Below are 22,118 nucleotides of genomic sequence, written 5' to 3' on the forward strand. Positions count from 1 at the left end.
GTCTAGGTGACAGCTGTCTCAGGAACATGGCAGCATGTTAACCAGAAATGAACAAACCTCCTCTAATGAACAAACAACAACTCCATGGTCCATTTCTGAAACTAATGACCACAGCAATATGAAGATAAACATAATTGCAGATAGACGGCTGGTTTTACTGTCAGTTACAAAACATTTCCGCTCAAGGTTAAGGCCTCGGCCATCATGCATATTTGCGCCTCAGTTATGCTCCAAAAACGATGACAATTTTCTTTGTGGGGAATACATGCTCAGACTGAAAAAATTGTGCTGATAAACAATAGCTTTTTCCTTTCGCTGTGTTTTGTCTGCATATACTGTACAGAAACAGGTCACAGCAGCTGCAGGAAGCCTTCATTATGTCTTTGGCTAGAGGAGGAAAAAGTCAATACAGCAAAAATAAAAATGGATTTGAGACTTGGGGGGCCTTCAAATACTGTAGAATAGGGCTAAACACAACTGAGATGCCAAGTTAGCTGTTTCTCCCTGTTTACATGCACATCTGATCCAGTTCCAGCATGAGACACATTTCATCACCCACTGTATGCATGTATCAATTAGCTCGGCATTGAGTCATATACAAGTGACAATGGCAGTCTAAAATGCACCAATGGCATCCACAAGTCTACAAAAAAAGTAGGAGCGATAAATACTGACTTGGTTAATGACACAGATAAGAAACTTAAGACAAATAAATAAATTACAGCTCAACAACTTTTTAAATAATTTGTATAAATCAGTTTTGCCAAGGCTTGGCTTATATTTATTATTATTAAAGCTGATTGCAAATTTTGCAACAGTTTACTTATATAAACTGTCCTGACATTTTAATTAGTGGTGAGAATAACAATTCAGACAAATTCTTTGTCTTCAACGTTGCTGCTTACAGTTAGCATGCAACATGTAATAAAGGGATAAACTGAGCTGGACAATGAGGGGACACACTATTGGTATTTGGCAGCATGTGATGTGTGCAATGCCCATTTAGAGGAGGAATAGAAGCATGTCTTCCTACTGTAGAGGGTTAAAATGAAGACATAGAGAAACAGGGAAGAAATAATCCAAAACCACATCCAAACAGGATCAGTGGCTGGCCATTGTGTTTCTCCCTGCTGAGGATGAGAGAGAATAAGGGAGAGGACAGAGAGAGAGAGAGTGAGAGAGCAAGAGAGAGCAAGAGAGAGAGAGAGAGAGAGAGAGAGAGAGAGAGAGAGAGAGAGAGAGAGAGAGATAGAGGAGAGAGAGAGGAGAGAGAGAGAGAGAGGAGAGAGAGGAGAGAGAGAGAGAGAGAGAGAGAGAGAGAGAGGAGGAGAGAGAGAGAGAGAGAGAGAGAGAGAGAAAGAGAGAGAGAAGAGGAGAGAGAGAGACGGTGAGTGGAGTTGAGAGAGCTGAGAGAAGAGGGAAGAGAGAAGAGATCTGAGATGAGGAGAGAGGTGAGAGGATGAGAAGGAGAGAGAGAGAGAAGTGAGAGGACTAGTGAGGAGAGGCTGAGCGGGATGGAGGGCTGAGGTGGAGAGCTGGAGAGAGGGGCTGAGGGGAGAGAGCGAGAGAGAGCAGAGAGAGAGCAGGAGAGAGGAGCTCCTGAGTTCTGTCTGGTGTGGAGCACAGGCCGAGGGGGTCAGGCTGGGGGGGATAGTTAACCCTCTGATTAGATCTCAGGGGCCTGCCCATGGCAGACGTCTCCTTTACTACAGGCCCCAGCTCATCTTTATTTTGGCAGGGTGGTGCTCTCTGCAGGCTGCACTGCACCAATACTAAGCTGTTTGTGCAGGGAGGGGGAAAAAAAGTTTATCCTTTTTCCACCCTTTTCTCCTTTTTATTTATTTATTCGTCTAGCCTACATGTGTTCATTTCTGCTTAATCCAAGAGTTCACAATGCAGAGGCTGATCCAAGTTTTGAGGCAACACAAACAAGTCAGCTGGGAAAGTTGATTTGGAGCTATAAGCTGATAACTACTAATTTTGGGTTAAAGCTAAGCCTATGTAGGCTTTTGGATGCGAGATGTCATATTTGAACATCACGCAAACAGCACATTTTGGGCAGGAACGAAACAAAAAACTAATTAAACTACTGTATTTGTCAGACTCGTGCGGATTTGAAAGCAGAGCATCCTGTAGTTTTTCAAGTTTGTACAAGTCATGCTGTGAGTAGAAGACAAGCATATACACACACACACACACACACACACACACACACACACACACACACACACACACACACAACACACACACATCACACACAACACACACACACACACACACACTACACACACACACACACACACACACATGTACAACTTTCATCAGGCACACTTTCTTCTGTTTTGTTTGTCTTAACCACATATTCCCAATCACAATTTCCACACCAGCCCTCACTACTGCTCCTAAGGGTGCAGGCAGACACTTCTAGCTGCAGGCTCCCCCACTTCTGAAACCTGTCAAATCTGTCCTGGGAGAGTCAGTCTCTCTCTCATCATCCAGGGGCTTATGGACCTCTCTCCATTTACCCTCCCTCCCTCCTACCACAGTTCTCTTTTTCCTCCTCCTCTTCCTCTCTTTCATCTCATATCCAAACTTGCCAGTTGCAACCTTCTCAGCTTCCTCCAAGTTTTGTCTCCTTTTCCTCCTCTATTTTGTTTCCCCTCATATAATGTCTATGACTCACTTTTCCCAATACTTTCCCTTTGGTCTGTTTTGTGGTATAATTTGTCCTCTTTCTGTTTCCCTTATGTGTGGATTGGGGATAATCAGGTATGTCAAAGGATGATAATCACTCCCTGCCTCCCACCTAGTTTTGGGTCACATGGGGTAGATCAAACTAAAACATAGATATCGAATTAGGGGGTGATCTTTTAAACCTAAATCTTTTAAAAGAGTAACCTTGTTATTTAAGTGACCCAGCCCCTATCACTGCCACCAAGTTTTTGCTTTTTGGATTCATCTGTAAATAAAAACAAAACACTGAATATCTGGTAGTGAATTATAAAAAAAACTAGATTTACTTAAATACTTAATTACAGTTTTGGACATTACTTGACCATTATCATTTTATACTACTGCCCCCCATTTCAGAGGGAAATATTACAATTTCTACTTGACTGCATTTAGCAGACAGCTTAAGTTATTAGTTTTCTTAGAAATCATATGGCCATCTACAAAACAAACTACCCAACAGTTTAATTTTGCTCCACATTGAACATACAACATTAAAATGCTGCTTACATACTGTTAATGAATAATAATCCAGTAATATTACATGGGGAGCCATTCTACATAATGAGTTCTTGTATTTGTGATATTTTGCTGACAGTACCGCATGTGGTTATGTTTTGGACAACAAAAGCAATTTCGTTATGGTTAAGAAAGAGATTGTGGTTTTTGTTAAATGTTAATAAAGTAAATATGTTGTGTCACTGCTGCCTTTTAGAACACTTCATCAAGACCACAATTGCAGCCATTTAGGCAAGAACTGAAAATGCTTCAACAAAACCACAAAAAAAGCTGAATAATGCTGTAGTTGCTACAAGCAGATATTGTAGGAACAAAACCGGAAAAACATTGTGCAAGTTGTCTGATATGGCAATTAAAAATGTTTCCTCATTATCTAGATTTAAAAAAAAAGATTTTAGGTGGCATTTGCTGTTTTCAATTAGCATATCAATGTAATTTCTATCAGGCAGGGCTGTGTACATTTGAATAAAAAACTTCTTATATGTAGTATTTTAACTTTGTTGTACTGCTACTTTTGCTTAAGTAAATTCAAATATGTCACATTGAACACAATAAAAATAAAAGGTCAGTTTATGTTGGTCTGTTAAACTGGTGTTGTTTCTCTGTTTTATGCCCGGCTCAACTTGAAGAAATGAATTCAAGGACAGCTGTGAGCAGATTTCTCAATCCCACCTTTTCCTCCGAGTGCTCTGACTTCAGTCTGCGTGTCCCCTGCATCCCCAATAGAGGGAGGTCTTTCAGTCCATCCATACTCTCCTCAGCCTGCCTTCCTCACAACCACAGACCTTCGCCCCTCTGTCTGTCTGCTCTGCGACCACTGTCCTGAGGGTGTACTCTGTCTATCCCTCCTCCCCACTCCCTCCCAGCATCCCTCTCTCTCATGCGCCGTGATCGATATGGACGCGGAGGGAGAGGGGGGACCTGTCTGTCAAAGCCGGCGGTGGAAAATGAAGGCTCAGATGAAGGAGGCATGCTCTGTATATTAAATGCCCAGACCCCTGTGAGGGGTGGGGGGATTTGGGGTGGGGATATATCAATAGGCTTCTGCTAAAAGAGAGATAAGGCAAAAACAGCAATGAGAGAAGTAGAGCGGTGAAGAGGGAGGGAAGTGGAGGGAAAGAGAGATGAGGAAAATGAATAAAGAGCTGAGCAGTTAGGTGGATGAAGAGGTAAAAATGTGAAAAATATCTTAATGTTAATTGATGTAACAAGTGGAAGAGAGACAAATTTGCTTTTTTTGGATGGTGGGATGAGTGGGTTGGATGGGGTGCAAAGGCAACAGAAGGAAATGAGCTGAGGACCCAAAAAGTGAGAGGAAGAGTAAAGAGCTGAGAAGGGAGAAAGAGTGAAGAGCTGAAGTTAACGACTTTGCAGATTTCATTATAGAGATAGTTAACCCTGTTGACACTGAAGGAGGGCGCTATCCTCTCAGGAGGAGTCCGGTCCTTCCACCTCCACGCACAGAGACAGATGAGATCATTACAGCTATCAGCACCACTGCCATCCACAATTAGCACATCTCCTTTTCTTTCCCCACTCCTCCATCCCCCATCTCTCCTCAGCTCACACTGTCTTCCCCCCTGCTCTCTTTCTTTCTCCCCCTCTCACCTCATGACACTTCTTTGGCCTTGATTTGGAGGTAATTTGACTAAATAAAAAGCCACATGCAGCAAACTGCTCTCAGCTTTAGTTGACCTGCTAGCTTGACCTTTCCCAACTCATTTAGAACCCATTTGCCTTTTCACACAAAAAAAGACAGCTTGGAAATGCAAAGCTTTGCATAGTGAGGATGTAAATGCCTCCAAAGCTGACATGTACTTAAAAAACGGTGTTTCTAATCTTTCGATCAGTTCATTGGGTTTGCGAATCCAAGATACACACGCTCGCATGCACACACGCACATGCACAATACACACCTGTAAAGCAGACTGGACACTTGAAGGTTCCGCCCATGCCCTCAAAGCTGTGCTCAATCAGGTGGCATTGAAGCTTTGCTGGTGAGTCGAATGACTGACTACAGAGCTTGCATTCATGGTTCAATCCTTCCTCTGTAAAAAAGAAACAACAAAAACACACAGAAAACCATAAGAGGGAAAAATAAACAGAGCATGAATGGCAGAGGAGCCAGCAAATGGCTCACTCTGCCTTGTTTCTTTTCTTTTCTCTTCTTTTACTTCATTATTTCGTGTGAAATTTAAATTCAACAAATTTTTGACCAAGACTCCAGCCTGTGATTTTCATGATTCAGACAGGAAATAATGTAACGTGTGATCTGCTCCCATCAGGCATAAATTGGATGACCAGCTGGGGTCCTAATCGCTCAGACTAGGCATTGCACTTTGAACATGGTGAGCGTCATCTTTTTGATTAAATTATATGCAAAATAATTTATTTTTAGCGTCTGCAAATTAAAACACATTTGAAGGGAGTCCAAATGAAGGAAACAGTCGTTTGTGCTTTGCAGATGTGAATCAATATAAATCCAAGACAGTCAAATTTCAAATAGCAAAATTGGTTATTTGAGCAAAGAAGCAACATTTTTAATACAGTGATATGACAATTATTTCAAGAGCAGGACAGATTCCCAGTTTATCTGCTTGGCATTAAAATTCCCCACACGTCTATCTCCACATTAGACTACCTCAGATGCAGCCACTGATAACTTAAATAAATGTGGTTCAGACTGTGAACCTGCACACTCATTGGCAAAACGATCTGCTGACTCAGACTTCCAGTGAACTGCCCATCTCCAGTGCGTCAATAAAAGGCCTATATACTCTGCCATGAGCCTATACACTCTGCCATCTATCAAACTCCTGCCAAGCCAGACATTAGGCCAGTTTCTGCAAGGGGGTGGGGAGGATACACTAGGGACTCATATAGGGTTTATCCCCAGCTCCCTACAGCCCAATGCCCACCACATAGGCCCTGGGTACCAGAAGCACGAACACACAATCTACCTAACCAGCTGTGCCCAGCTCGAGCCCTGGAGGATGCAAGTAGAGGGTTAATCTAAGGTGCTTCAGGCAAATCTGGCGAAACAAGTCTGCTGAAAAACATTGATGCACAATAAACTAGTAACTTGCTATAGACAAGGCAACTCCTGCTTTGTCAGTCTAGTTCGATCACCACAACTTTGCTTTTTAAATGTTGAGATTAACTTGTTTCTACCACAAAAAGTACACCTGAAACTCATCTTTAAGTTGTTTTGTTTTTTGTTCACCATCATTTTCTATTATTCTGTTTTGATTTATTATTACAAAAAACCTGCCTAAAATTACAGTTGTCTAAACTTAAAATATTGTGTTACAATAACATCAAATTACATCCAAAAAATTAAAAATATATTTTTTTGCTAAAATGCATAATCTCAGCAGTAAAAACTGCAGACCTTGCAATTTCATCGGACATATAAAAGTATTGAGTAATGAAAAACAGGTATCTTAGTTTCCTCCCCTAAAGATTGATTCTAATAGGGACAACTGCAACACAGTGACCCCTGATATTCCAGGAAAAGGAAGAGAAGGGAAGAGAAACATCTCCAGGCATTGCCAAAATAAATAGTGGGAATGTGCACAGTACATATTGAACTTTTTACTGTAACATATTACCACATGTTCTTTTACAATCTCTTCTCAATAACATAAACATATGGCATTGTATATCACATAGCGTGGTGTGTACAGCATAAAAACAAATCATTAATTGGGCATCAGCACAAGCTTGAATCCTGTTCCCTAATGACTATCTGGAAAAAAGTAGAGGCCAATTAAAGCAGCCCATAGTAGTTTGAAAAGGAAATAGTTGATGGCGTGTTCTGCAATCATGCATTTGACAGATGAGTTATTCTGTAGCCTACATGTGCGTATGTGTAGCAGCAGGCATCAGCAAAAGAGGGGGGTGGGGGGGTGGCACGAGCGCATCCACACAACCGTGCAAGAAGATCACTGCCCTCTTTGATCACCATTGAGTTTGCTTTTCTGTGTTAGGGTGTACACTAAGGTCAAGCATGCTGCAGGGTTCACAGATCTATTCTTCTGCCATATGCGCAGCCCTCATTTGACCCTAGTGCACAACGCTGTCCCTTTAGAGACCTGGCCTGTTTCATTATGCAGATAACTCTGCACCTGCCTGACTGACCTTGTGTGCGTGCATGTGTGTGTTTGTGTCTGTGAGCAGGTGCATCAAGGGAAAATTGCAAGGAGATAAGAATACTGTATATTTTCACATTTAAAGAGTAAAAGTTCTATCATCTAAATCATTCTACAGTTTTCTATTTTAAAAAAACAAAACAATGAAAAGACCAACAATGTAATAGTCTGTCTCACAATATTTTCTAACTTCCCTTCCTCATCTGTTGCACTCAGCTCTAAGCTTGTTCACTCCTACCATGGGTGTAAACCCAATTGGGTCACAATTGTATAGTTTCATTAAAAAAGGCTATGTAGTTTTCTAAAATACTTTATACGCAAACCTGATCTTAAACAGTGCCACATACAGTAATATATAAATAGACAGATTTAGAGAGAAGTTGGGAGAGCAATCGCTCTTTGACTGTGAGTCCATCATGAGTAAATTGTGCTCTGTTAGCCCCTGTAATGCAGTTTGTGTAGGGCTGGGTTTGTATTCAGCAGTGTAACAGGGGTTGGATCAGGCTGGCAGCCTGTTTCTTAGTGAGAGCCAAGGGAGGAAGTCAGCTCACTCGCCCCTATAGCTGCCTCACTGGGCTGAGGTCACTTCCTGTCACTTCCCCAGCCCTACTCCAGAGCTGCCCAATCAGCATCGCCCTGCATGAGCCCCCACCCCTCTCTATGCACTGAGCAGACTCTGGATATAGTTACAGGGCCACAGGGGACTGTCAGCTCTCTCTCTCTCTATCCTCATCTCTCTCTCTCTCTCCCTCCCACTCTCTGTTTCTGAGTCTCCCGAGTGTTCTCCGCTGCCACCACCCTGTCCCTCTGCACTCCTAAGAAAATCCTTTAGATGAGAACTGCTCCTGTGCCTGCTCCCTCTAAGCATCCCTGACACCAGCAAAGTAAGCCCATCTGCATATCCACAGGGCCTCGCGTTCCTGTGGCTCATGGTTTATGTATTTCACAGCTCCTTAAAACACAAACGCCTAATATCTCTCCCATGTGGAGGACAGGAGAGAGAAAGAGGAAAAACTACTCTCAAAAAGAATGGTCTTTATTTCTCCTCACTGTTTACTTTATCCGGGCTGAAGTTCATGTGCTGTTGAAGGTTGTTTGGAACGCTGGGGCTTGCAGGTCTGGCTTGCATAGTTTAGTAAAATCTATATGTAACAACGATACAGTTGCCGCATATTGAATCCTGTAAGTTTAAGGCAGGGCTAAACGTTTGATAGACACAGCTTAGTTTGCTTAAGAGTGTCTGTACACAGCCTTCAACTGACAGGGAGTTGACTGAAACCAAAGTAACTAAAGACAGCCTAACTTTCTGATAATAGAGTGTATAGTTAAGTATAACACAGGGCATTGCTTAATTAAAAACTCTCCCTCAGCTTATTCCGTTCCAACACCACCACTCCCCCCACCACCACTGCCCCTTACTCTATTTAAACAATTCTGCTGAGAAGCAGTTGGAATTGGAGGGGATTGCTTTTAGCATTTGGCTTTGGAAGAGAAAAATCTGATACTTAGATTTAGGCTCCTCTCTGGGGCATAGTGAATGGTTCTCTGAAGCTCACTCTTAAGGGGGGAACCACGCTACTTGTGTCACCAGAGCAGCACACTCTAACAAATGATAAAAAGGACATCAATCAAGTCACGTCTTTGCTGAAAGTAATGAGTAAACAAGTGGGGAAAAAAATTAAGAATATTTAGTAGGCAGCCGTGGGTTGTTTTAGGGAAAGCTAGAGATGGAACCACCTTAGAAATCAAGGTTGGTCCAGTCAGACAGGTCAGTGCAATACCAAGTTTTTATAAATATAAATCCTTGCCATAAACCTGCTTGGAGAGATCATTTTTATGAGGAATTTCACCTTTAGCAAGAGTCTGCTTTCTGTTCTACCATCTGTCTCATAATATTCAGCCTGATGTTGGAGTTCTATGTTAATAAACCTAAAAGATTTGGTTTTCAGTGGACTCATTGCTGTATATACAACCCACTATGGGATTGTGGATAGTAGCAGAGTAGACAGCTTCAGGCCTGTAAACAGTAGGTGGGTTTACTTCTCTCTTCTCTCTGCAGGAACTATCCATTAACAGATAATGGGGGGAAAATCAGAGTGATTAAGGCCCAGGGAATTATGGGTGAATACAAATTGACTCCACCTCCGTGTGGTGTGCTCTCTTGAGGTAGAAGCACTGTTCACAAACTAATTTCAGAAGTACTACAAGGCCCATTAAGGCCTGGAGAATGCTGTGGATGGGGGTAGGAAGGTAGTAGGTGGGATCGCAAAGGGATGGACTCCCGCTGGACCAAAGCTGATTGGAGAACTGGTGCCTGGGGGGAACGTTACTAATATCTATTTCCTGCATCCACAGTTTGAGAAGGACAGAGTGAATCAAGTGCAAAATGTTGAAATGAAAGTACAAGATTTAATCATGGCACCTCGAAAATTCACCTCATTCTATCAAAGACTTAATGTATTACACGAACAGTGATGGAAATGTGGTCGAGTGCTAGCTAATAAAATCAAAGAGATTGGAAAACTACCACAGCATGAACGGAGAAGCTTTACTGCAGTTTGCCTGTAGGGAAGTGGGCATGTAAAAGACATATTCTGTGTCTGCAAGAGAAATGTGAAAGATAAGCTTAGTGAGGTACTGAAGCCCTAATGTCAGGGTCCCAAGTTCTATGCATGCATGATGCTGTTTTCCAACATCCACAGGGAGAAGGAGGGGTAAGGTGAGATTGTTGGCTATGACATGTCAGTGGTGGTGACGCCCTCGCACAGCAAGAGCAAAGGATTCTGGGGGAACATGTCTCTGGGAGAATGTCAGCTCTGATGCATGGCAGCTCGTTGGAGGTGCTAATCAGAGCAGGGCTAGGCTCCTGCTAGGATCAGCTTCTTTGCGCCTACATTAACCGCCTCACAGCTCCCCTGGCTACAGGGCCAGAGGTAGAAATCCCAAACTGACAGGTTTTTGTGTTGAGATAAACATGCGTAATGCATGAATGAATGTTACAAAAGGTTTAGCCGACTAGAACACCTTTTGGAGTTCACAAAACATGGGGGACAAAAACATAAGGACATTTCTCCTTCTGCCTAACATAAACACACTGAACAGACATTTCCACTTGAGTTATTTTGCCAAGAGCTCCTGAAAATACAGAAACTAATGCCAGTAGTCATTTTTGGAGTGTTAATAAATGAAGAGAAAACTTTACTCTACACTATCATGTTAAACCAATTTACAAAAGTAGTCCTGAGACCAGAATACATGTGCCAGGTGCCTACACTGAGCCTGAGATTCATGAAGAACCTGCTGCACTTTGTGTTTCTCAATCAATACCTTGCACTGGGCATATATAACCTTGTTTGTGTTGTGTTGTGGCAATGTAACAAAAAGTGGCATACAATCAAAGAGAACCTTTTTTTTTTAATTCTAAAATGAGTAACTGTATACTTAAAAATAGTTAGAAAAACACACAATGATATTAAGACATGAAACATTTGTGAAATTTTGGATTATTTTTACTTATATATTAGCCAAAAGACTACATTTAAATATAAATCTGCACTCTGTAGCATGCCAAAGAAACTAGCTCGTAAAACCAGGTGAAGCTGGTGTTTCAGGAGGATTTGGCGTTACTTTAAGCTTTGAATGATCGTCTGCCATTTTGTAGTTTGCCTGGACTACATTACCTGCTATTCTTACAGTTGGAACCCACAATGGTTAAGACTTGGTCAAATGAACAGTGTGTAGGTCACAGAGGTAGAAGAAAAGAAAAAAAAGAGAAGGGAGAAATCCAAAACAAAGGCAAGAGCCGAATACTTGTTAACGAATGATGTGTAGGCACTCCAGCTGCAGGCAGGTATGGAGGTCCATTGGGGACAAACAGTGCAAGCTGGTGAGATGGATTGCATGGGAGCTCCGGACCCCCTGCAGCCACACAAACACCATTCTGAACTGAAATGCTCTAATTTACTCTATACATGCCTATTCTAAACTGCTGGGCTTTTTCTTGTTGGAAGGAAATAAAGGTCAAGTGACGCTCTGACTTTCCAAGACTCTTGTGCTCTTTGAAAGTTACTGTGCAAAGTTAAAGAAACCAATTAAAAACAAGCAAAGAAACAGTTAAATTGGTAAAAAAAAACTTTCTGGCAAGCAAAGAGGGGAGAAAATCTGTGGTTCGAATCTAACCAGAATCTCTCTTTCAGGTCTCAAAAGAATGAGTGGCCTGAATATAAAAAGTTAATTATGGGCACATGCCTGGCTTTCTTCGCTAGCCTCACTGTGGCATTGTCAGGCTGAGGTATATGGCTCTATGGGGTCTGTGGTCCACACAAAGGAGCAGGGAAAGAGAGCGTTGTGGAAAGGCCCCTTGGCTGGGCTCGCGGCATGGAACACTGTACAATTAGCCAGCCCCTGCGTTCTGCCGGCTTATAATTATCAGTGCTTGCCTTAATTGACTCCCTTAGTCTGCTGCAGAGGGACCCCCCCTTATACCCTCTTCCCCCCTGCTCGACGCAGGCCGCTGAGCGCCACACCGGGCTCTCCAAAGTCATTTAGAAAAGCGCTCATGTTTTCGACACAAAAAAGGGGAACATTTGGTGAGAGAGAATTCATCATCAGGTGTCTAGAGGTTTTCCTTAATAGAAAAGCTGAGTCCCACTGAGTGCGCTCCGTGTAGCGGCCAGCCACGCATGCTCAGGACCAGCAAGCCGCCATTCGCAGCGGGCCACAAGACATTAGCATAATTTTATATAACACAGGCACCCGCACTGGAAATTTAATACATCTCAGCAAATACGAGACAGGCGTTTTGCATAATTTTTTGCTCATTCTCTACCTAGCTTCCTCTCTTCCCTCTACCTCACTGTCCTCGCTCTATGTCTCTCTCCAGTCTCGTGTTCGTCCTGCCTCCCTCTCTCTCTTGCAGCCACTCTCCCTTGCCCCCACCTCTCCCTCACACAACCACCCCTCTCTCCTCACCCCATGGTACTGCTCTCACTAGGAGAGGGGAAGTTCATTACCTCAGCTAAATCAGAATTAGTCCCTTCATTTTGACGGGGCGAACTTCATTAGAAAGGCCCTTCCTTAATCCAGCAGGGAGAACTGATGAATCTACATGGGGGCAATAATTTGCTTCACACAGCACATTCAGCCACTTCCTCCACAATGTTTCCCCCTTCCTTTTTCTCTGACTATCTGGCTTTATGTACTTATGGTTACATTTTTATTAGATCTACAGCAAAAACCTGAGAAAGGAAAACACCTGCATATAATTAACTAATGGTAGCAGAGAGGGTGTAAAGAATGAGTTATGCTGTTTGGAATGTCCCGTCTCCCCAACAGGCTTCAGGGCCTCTGGAGCAGCCATAGCTGACTTGGCCGACACTCAAACACAGGCTGAGTTAGCACGGCCGACAGCAGGCTGGGTCTCTGGGTCTGAGGTAACTATTCAAGATGGTTTTACAATGCCATGATTATGTTCCAGTACTTTAGCATACACAAATCTCCTCTGTGCATGTGATTACAGTAGGTAGGATGAGAAAACAAGAGATAGCAGGATGAAATTTGCTCGCATGAAAGGTATAATCCTTGTTTTTTCTTTTTCTTTTTGCAAGACCTACACTGTTGTCCAGATACTTAGAACAAACTAGAGAGAGAAGAGATGTGAATGAGGACAGACAGCCCCTGGCTGCCATACCACAGCGCCTGGTGTCAAACAGATGTGCAGTTTGGCAGCTACGCTCCCCAGAAAACAGAGAGCACAAGGATTCCAGGGTGGCGTTGAGTCGTGCTTCCCTCCCCCTTCTCACCACTCCCCTGTCCCCCAACAGTCCCAACTCCCCCACACTGTGCCCCTACAGTCTCCCTCCCTCATCACCTCTACACAGGGGTCCCCTGACTGGTAATCTCGTCCCTCGAATGTGAAATCTCCTACAGTGATGCCCCGCGCTTTTACCCCCTGCCTCTGTGGCTGATGGGTAAATTGGAATGGCGCACCCTGCTGGCGCCGAGAGCTCCGAACAGACAGCAGTACACACATGCTGAGGCACCCCTCGCACGTTCTGTGTAATATAGTGGACATGCACACTCTCTCCAAGCTGCAATATCCATGCACAGACACATGTCCAAGCAGAGTTGTGCACATGGGAACAAACACACATACGCACAGACACACACTCACAAAAGCTTCCGGTAAATCACATACACAGCCTCATAAACATACACACATACAGATGCAAGGTAAGTGTTCCATGCATGATCTGTTTGCCCTCATCTGCATAAAGATTGAATATGATAAATAAAGAGACACTAGGAACTGAGTTAATATATGTTCAAATTCAAATGTGCAAAATCTGGAATGGCTCAGCTTGGGTCCCTTTGCAGAAACTACACCTGACTTCAGTTGCCATAGTTTTTTAATATGTGTATGATATAGAGCACACAACTGAAAAACATCGTAAACCGCTGAGCAGATGAGCACATAGATAGGTCCATAGTCTGTATAATAAGCACAGCCAACTTGATGTTTTTCAAGAAGCATACTGTAAAACGTTAAATACATTAGAGGGGAGGCTATCTGTTTTTTATATGCGGCCAGGCATCAGGGTAGAATTTCCCAAAGCGCTGGTTTAGCTGTCCGATGCTTCCACTCCATCTATCTGTCTATTTTTCTCCTCAGCCGATTCTCTGAAGCATGTGTGAACGGTTGAGTCCACCCTCAAATCGCAGGGACGTCCTGAAATAGTCAATGGGACCTGAAGGGGCTAAAGATCACTGCAGAAGAAGCCACTGAGGCCTTCCTGTCAAAGGCAGTGCTTTCAGGGGGCCAGGGGTGAGGGGAAGCCAGAGGGAGAGAGCCAGAGACATGACATACATTTCATTACACTTAAACCAACTGTGGGTTCAACTCAGAGCCCTGGTTTTCCAATGGCGTCTCAAAGGATGGAGTAAGTGGAGGTATAAGAGAATGTTTTTTACAAAGAACACAATGGGTAGGTGGACAAAGCCAGGCAGCTGGACTAATTGCTTGGGGGCTTATAGGAATATTTTTCTAAGCACTTCTGTTTAAAGCTCAATTTAGTGCCATACGTCACTCTGGTGAACATTAAATACTGAAAATGTAAATCTCCAAACTCCAGCTGCAATTAGAAGGAATATTATTATTATAATTGGCATTTCACAACTCTTACATATATTTGTATACTTTTTTTTTTACTATCACACAATTTTTGTAAAAACAGCTTTTTTTAGTTTCTTGATAAGTTTTATAATAAAAAAACAACAACAGAATTTATGATTTCCTCTCTTCTCTTCTCTTCTCTTCTCTTCTCCTCTCCTCTCCTCTCCTCTCCTCTCCTCTCCTCTCCTCTCCTCTCCTCTCCTCTCCTCTCCTCTCCTCTCCTCTCCGCTATTCTCTTCAATGCTCACTGCTGTTTGACAGCTCTGTTTAATTTCTGCCATAAGCACAACCTTAGATGGGCCTGAGATGAGAAAGGAGAAAACAGTATTTATCTCAGACATGCCCAGAGTGGTATTTTCAGCGAGAGCTCTCCTGGCCTTGTAGAGAGACTACTTGTCCATTAAGACTGTCAAAGGATGCTCTCAGAAATGAGAGACCATATCTCTGGAGAGGTCTGCAGGGAGAATGCTCAGACGGGGGCTGGAGTTAAAGGAGAGTGAGCCGGATGGGTGTTGTGTAGTGGCCAATTCTGCACAGGGTTAAGAGAATCTGCAGCCTGGTTCTGCATCACAGTTTCCCGGCTTTGGGTATGTACATTCTCTCACAGCATCATACTGTAAAGACACATTTCCCGACATCACTGCTGCATTATGGAAAATATAATTTACCATCTAACCTACTTTGATTTACAAAGAAATGTCTATTTAAAACCCCTTGGAGTATTATTAAAAGGGCTATAGAATTACAAAACACTATTATTATTGCTCGCTTGGGGGGAGCCCTCGCTCATTAAGCTTCTAAGATGTCGTGGGTTTTGATTATTCTATCAGCTCCATTCTCTTATGACAAACTCCTGCTATTTTGTTGCCAATCTTCTTCCAGCTGTCATATCGTTTGAAAGATCACAAAAACCTTCAAACACACTTGTGATATGTCTTCAAATTCACCAGACATTGCTTGATTCCCCCATTGAATTAGCAGGATTAACTTGAGGAAGAAACGTCTCATATTTCTTAACTGGTTGCTACGTCTGACATCAGAGTGTATGAGATTCTAGCATACTGGTATTGTCCAGGGGAGGGAACCCTCACTCTAACCGTCAGCGCTTCTCCAAGTGGGACATAGATGATTAAAACACACCATGGCTGTGACTGACAGACTCCCCACCGCTTCTAGAAGATGACATGTCTCCAAGTCACACAGAAAAGCAACTCCTCTAATTTTAACTCTGACTACAACACCGACCCCCTCTGTCAAAATCCACAAAAAACAGCCATGCTGAGATTCTTAACCACAATAAAAGTGATAACAACTTAACAGAGAAATAAGTTTAAAAACAACAATGGGGAGGGAGGAGACAAAAGGGCTGAGAAGGCGCCATTTCCCTCTGGTGCACACAAACAGCAGGAACCTGTGAGCTTGTGACAACACCTTCAAACATTTCTGTTACTTTCACAGAAATATCTGATGCTGATGCTCGAATGTGATGCTTCCGCAGCAGTCTTGTCCCAGCGCACATTCGACTTGGCAAGCGCTTGGTTACCAAAAAGAAAAAACACTCTCCTAACTGACTGTGTTTGACATTTGTCATGACAGGAATACAGTGAGAGGAGAAAAGAAAAGAGGAGTGAGAGTTGGGAGGGGAAGAGGAAAATGGAGGAGTGGCACAGGGTGATCGATGTGTGAAATAGTATGTATGAAAAAAAAACTCTCATTCTCTCGGTTTGTTGCAATTCTCATTTTTTCACAATAAGGGGGACAGAGGGGGGTTTCCTGTTATTGTCACGTTGTGTAGAGTGCTCAGGGTCGCGTACTAAATGATTCACAGAAAACGGAATCTTTTACATTGGCGTCAGCAATTCAGCCAGGCGCCCTTGTGGGGGAATTCTTTTTGTGTGTTTTTATTGAAGTCTGCACTGAGCGCGCCCAAAAGCTCTGACAGGGGGCCCCCGAGGGCGCTTGTCTTCACCTCCAAATCATAAGATGGAGAGACGAAGCTCCCTCTGTGCTCTCAATTATACCCCTCAACACCCCTTCTCGCACACAGACTCACAACTCTGCCCTCCCCACCCAAAAAATAAAACAGTGGCAGAGAAGAAAAGCCTTCAGTAATACAGTCCCAGCGGAGGGCTCCACGATCGCTCTGCGCTGCTGGAACAGCTGACAGGCTCAATGCGGCGGGTCCATTCCCTGTGGTCTGTCAGAGTTGGTGCTACAGCATGACGGTTAGTACTTCTTCTCTGGGGATGTGCCTTCTTTGCCTGCCCCTATGTGCCCCTCACATGACAGGCCCCTCCTATGACCCATGGAAGCTCTGTGGCTCTGCCCCAATTACTACTGCGGGTAGGTGGAACTCTGGGTTATGTGCCCCCCTCATGTCTCTTTACCTCTCCCACTCTCCCTGGTGAGTGGGAGACCCATCCAAGGTTCCTGGCAAATTCAGAGGTGGTGGTGGTGGTGGGGGGTCGGTGGTGGCATAAGGGGCAGAAGGGAGGTGTGGGTATTGCAAGGGGGTTGGTGTAATTTGATCACAGGGCACAGCTGCATAAACAGAGGTATCGAGGAATTTCTGTCTACTTGATGGAATTGACTTTGGCCCCTCTTTTCCCCCCAAAGTGGACCATTTTCCACATGTCTCAATGAATATGACAACCTCACTAGCAATATGAGTGCAATGGTGGAACTGCACCACAAGCTCAGAGTAGCCTGAGTCTTTTCTCGAGCTGCGAAATTCGCCCTCTCTGGCTGTCTTTGCTAAAGACCTCATCCAAGTCCTGCTGCCTGACCTGTCGAAAGCAGCCCCATCCTCTCTAAAATGCCCAAACAAAATAAACCAACAACCACTGGCAGGGTCAGAGGGCACTTGCTCTGGGTGCCTGGACTCTGGCGGGCCCTCTGATTGGTGGAAAGGGCAGTGAGTAAAAGGGAATCTTTTCAAAGTGAAATCTCCAGCTGCTGGCTTAGAGCTCCACACCCCACAGTTTGTTTCTCTTTGCTGCTGTCAGGAGTTTTGCCCGAGCCATTTGGAAGGATTAGAAAAAGTGGGGGAAGAAAAAAACTGAACTGGGCAGATCGTGTGTACTGTAGGGTCTGAGTGATGGCTCCAGGCTCCCTTGGAGAGTGATAAACCTTTGACCTTGACAGCCCCCTGTGGTGACCCCTGACCTCTGGCTTTGTGCCACAGACTCAGTGAGACAGGTGCAGGCAGGAGAGTGACCACACCCCCACTGTCCAGGCCAAAATTTCCCTCATCTGACCTACCTGTCCTGATGGTCCATACTATCAAACTATGTAAGAAAAATATTCAGTCTCCAATGAGAATTACAACAATTGATGTTTCAAAATAAAGATGGAAATATTCATGGAGAATGCAAATACTTGATTGCGACAAAAATGCTGTATTGTAGAATATTGTCATACTGCATTTACTAAACTAACACTGTCAAATTTTTATCAATAGATCATTATATCAAACATCTACGTAGGAAGAAACTGCAAAAAGGGTGATTGAAATTATATAAAGGAACTGGTAGTGGTACAGAGGCTGTAAATTACTGCTGAGAAAGACATAGCTAACACACGGATTAGGTTCCATTTAAAAAAAAAAGCCCTTTGTAAATTGATGCACAATGTTATATAAGAAAGTGTGGATATTATTGAAGTGGAGGTGTGTGGTGAGTGGAGTCACAATGACACGTCACGCGGCCTCGTTTTCTTCTCCGCAGCGGGCCCTAGCTCCAAGGTCGTGCCAGTCCGCGCCAGTCTTTCTGCAGATCCATTTCCTCTCCCTAGGCACTTCCCTCATGTTGTTGGCCCAGTGATTCAGTGCCTTGCATTAAGAGCAATTCACCTGCCTCCGGCGTCCCAGCGGCACAGGTCCCCTGGGGAAACCAGGTGGAGCATAAAAAAGTTCCACATATGGTAAAGTCAAGCTGCTCGGAGGCTGCCGAGTGTCTGCTATGGGGATAGAGGCTCCTAAAAGGCCCAGCTGGTACTTGGAAAAGGGCTTCTGCATTACTACACCTCAGTGTCTGTTTGGGCTCCCCTTTGGAAAGTGTTGGCCAGCGCACATGACCAGCCATTTTAGATTTCTCCCTCTACCCCGCCTCATCCCTCACTCCCTCCCGCCTTCCAACTGGTTCTGTATCCAATTGAACATTTGGTCCTCCACTGCTGGTTAATCAAATTCCTCCATCTGGCCCCCCTATCCCTATGGAACACAAAAGGTGCAGCCTGAGCTCGGGTCCAAGTGCATATTGGGAGGGAGGAGGGGGAAGGAGACAGGGACTGCCTACCTAACTTACACAGCCCAGTCAACTAGATCAGGTAGAGAGCACGAGGCCAGGCCTGATCGTTTTGGGCAAACAGGAACAGCTTGGGACTAAGTATCAGAGCCCTGCTGTTCATATAGAGCTCAGGGACGGCAGTGGGTTCATATGACAGTAGGAGGGTTTTATGAGCTAATACCTCCACATACACTGTAGAATACAGAATAGAGTGGAGCCTAAGTACTACTGGCTACAACAGAAGGGAAGCACTGCCCTGACACACTGATGCTATTTAGTCTCCATGGCAGTAGAGGGCACTGTTCATGGAAAACACTGTCCAGAAACAAAGAAAAAGGAAAGAATAAAGGGAATTAAGACATTTTAAGTTAAAACTGCAGATTTGCTTGTTGTCTTCTTACGCTGCTTCCTTGAGTTCAAAGTAGGAGTGTGTCAGTAACTAAGCAGTGTCTAAGCCGCTGCTCTGATCAAAACAGAGCAATCTTAAGATATCACACAAAACCAGCAGTGATCTTTTAATCCCCCTGAGAGAGTGTGCAGCCTTCACAAAATATCTCCTTAACTACATATTTATTGGAAGAGACCTTTTAAAAAGCGCCACCGCCACACAAAGTTAAACAGGTTTTAAAGTGCAGTCACTTTCTCAAAAGGCTTTCCTTACAGCTGTGACATATCCAGCTGATCATGTCTGCTCTTTGCTCTGATTCAGTAGGAGAACCTGATGCAGTGAGAAGACAGGGACATAAATGAGTCACAGATACAGAAACACATGGCATCTCAAGTGCTAGCCCTACCCGTCCATAATATCTATTGTATGATTCCTATTCATGTCCAACCATCCTTTCCCCTGCCAGGTGGCAAAACATGTGTCAATAATTAAACTGCTTTTACATAACAGGATACAGGAACACAATGCAATTTGCTCCCCATATTTCATTGGGCCTTTATGAAAGCACATGAGAGAGTGTAATTAATCAAACCACTGGAATATGTGAACGGCAATTTCCACTTAATGGCACTTACAGGGATTGGGTCCCTTAAGCACCACATTCTGTCTACCAAACGAACGGGATTCATTTTCATCTTCATAGTTCAGACAATAAAACCTGGTGTGGATGTTAAGCAACACCCATTTGACATTAGGAAGTCTGACAACAACATCAGATGGTGTCCATGTGACTCAGTCTCATGGTTTTGGACACACCACACTGTAACTATGCTATGTTTAGCGAAAGTTTAAGATGATCTGATACAGCTATAAAATGATGTGTATGAATGTCATTCTTGGACTTCAGAAATTAATATTCTTTTTTAATGATCTTGCTTTGACCTCAAACCTGAGTGGATGTTCTGTATTCACTTAACCACAGGAGGCTAACCGCCTCCCAGCCAGGGACAGGAAGAGGATCATTCACTGCTTTTAGTGGCTTTCTCTGAGAAGATGGTCCTAGTCTAAATGGCACCCATGTCCCTAAAAGTGTTTCTCTCTCCCCCACCTCTCTCTCTCCCTCTGCCTCTCAAAAGACTCCTCTAAGTGCAGCATCTTGTTTCAGTAATTCAGCCAGGGCAGAGACAGTGAAGAGAGGAAAATAATCGATTTCTCTCTCATTTGGTTCCTCCTAGACTTGCTGTAAGGCCTCTTAGGGGAGTTCTGGACTATTGGACAGCACAATGTTATGGGAAAGAGTGTCATTGCGTTTAAGGTCATCGTTACACCAAGGTTTCATTTTGAGCGTATTTTTATTGGTGTATGGAACAAAGCAGACAAACAAACAATACTGCCATCATTTCCAGGATGGCAGACATCAAGATATGCCTTTACTGTTCATACTGTGCATCACCATTCACAGCGATAAAGAGAAATACCATCCACTAAAGCAATATGATCCAGTGTAGAGATACACTCTGAAAACTGCTGCTAAGTACCAAGCTTTTAGTAAGGTCCATAGGTAAACCTGTCTATAAAAAGACACATTACTAAATAATTTAGAGGAAATGTCTTTACTGTATGATTACTATTTCTGCTTCATATCATCTTTCCAAAAGAGGGAATAAAGAAAAAAGGAGACTGTGGAAACAGAAACAGTCTTGTTTCTTTCTTGTGTCTTGCCTGTTTGATATACTGTATATTTTTACAGACAGTGAAATTAATCAGCTTTATTGCAACGGTGAGTCATTCTGTTGACTCTGCATGGCATGTTACTGTATGTGTAGAGAGAAAACAAATCCATCTGTAAACAGCAGTCTGTCTGTTCCCACTAGACTTAGCATTATTGAACAGTACCAGTGAAATCTTCCCTCCAGCTTTATAGACTCCCAACTTGGTCTCATCAACAGGTTTGTGGTTGGTTCAGTCCATCTCACCTCCAGTTTGCATCGCCTCTGCATTTTGGCTCTTTATGGTTCCTAATAATTCACTTTGTGTTTCAACTCCAAGCAAGCCTCTAAATTCTGAATCACAGTCCATAACTCAGATTGAACATTGAACACTCATTTACATCTGATTGAGATAATTCTTTAGCACAAACCAATTAAAAATGCAATACAGCATTATTTTCAAAATAGAGACCAATCTCATGTGTCATTAAAAGAGCGGCAGCTGAAATACAAAAAAACCCAAATATATCTATTGTTTATTACCTCCTTAGGCATTTTACCCAGAGGGCAGAATAAGAGAGGGAGGGGCAGAGGTCAGCATAATTACCATTCACTCCTTCCTTGGAGTCAGACACTGCAGTACTAAGACAAGCATTGGCAAATTCCATGGCAGCATCGTATATCATATTACCATAAAGCCCCAAAGAGCTAACCTTTGTTCAATTCCATTTGATTCTAAGAGAAGAAAACAGTCTCACTGACAGCCTCATCCAGCCTAAGTGTTTCATGAGTTCAGTTGTTTGTCTTTCAGTCTTGTGACTGCTCTTGCTAAAGATGTGCTATTCCAAAAATAAAGCATCAGGGGACGTGGGGGATCATTGAATCATCCTGGGTAGAATATCACATCATCTGGAGAGCTTCAAGGTTTAGTCTCAAACTATGCCTGAGAAAAAAAGGCAGTTTGTCTTGAAAATAACACAGTGTTTAGTTTCAAGCTACTCCATATAAATAGTCAGATTCAATAATTATGCATTTTGTATAGATACTCATATTCTGATTAACAATTACACTGATTTCTATTTTTTCCTGTGACACCTAATAGTATGCCCCTGATATTAGAATACAATTGAAATAATAGCATTCAGTCTCTGGAAGCATTCTCCA

At 43.3% G+C, this 22,118-nt stretch overlaps 1 protein-coding gene across 2 annotated transcripts in view; it reads right to left on the bottom strand.

Moving 5' to 3' along the window:
- The window catches only part of LOC133990414 (zinc finger protein 521), an 89,347-nt gene that overhangs the window by 14,332 nt on the left and 52,897 nt on the right, over nt 1-22,118 (bottom strand). For both annotated transcript variants that reach the window (XM_062428723.1, XM_062428722.1), the window contains one exon: nt 5,166-5,297. In XM_062428723.1, the coding sequence (XP_062284707.1) occupies nt 5,166-5,297 (132 nt within the window). The remainder of the gene's footprint in view (nt 1-5,165; nt 5,298-22,118) is intronic.

Source organism: Scomber scombrus, chromosome 11 (assembly GCF_963691925.1).
Source record: "Scomber scombrus chromosome 11, fScoSco1.1, whole genome shotgun sequence".
In the NCBI taxonomy this organism is placed as follows: domain Eukaryota; kingdom Metazoa; phylum Chordata; class Actinopteri; order Scombriformes; family Scombridae; genus Scomber; species Scomber scombrus.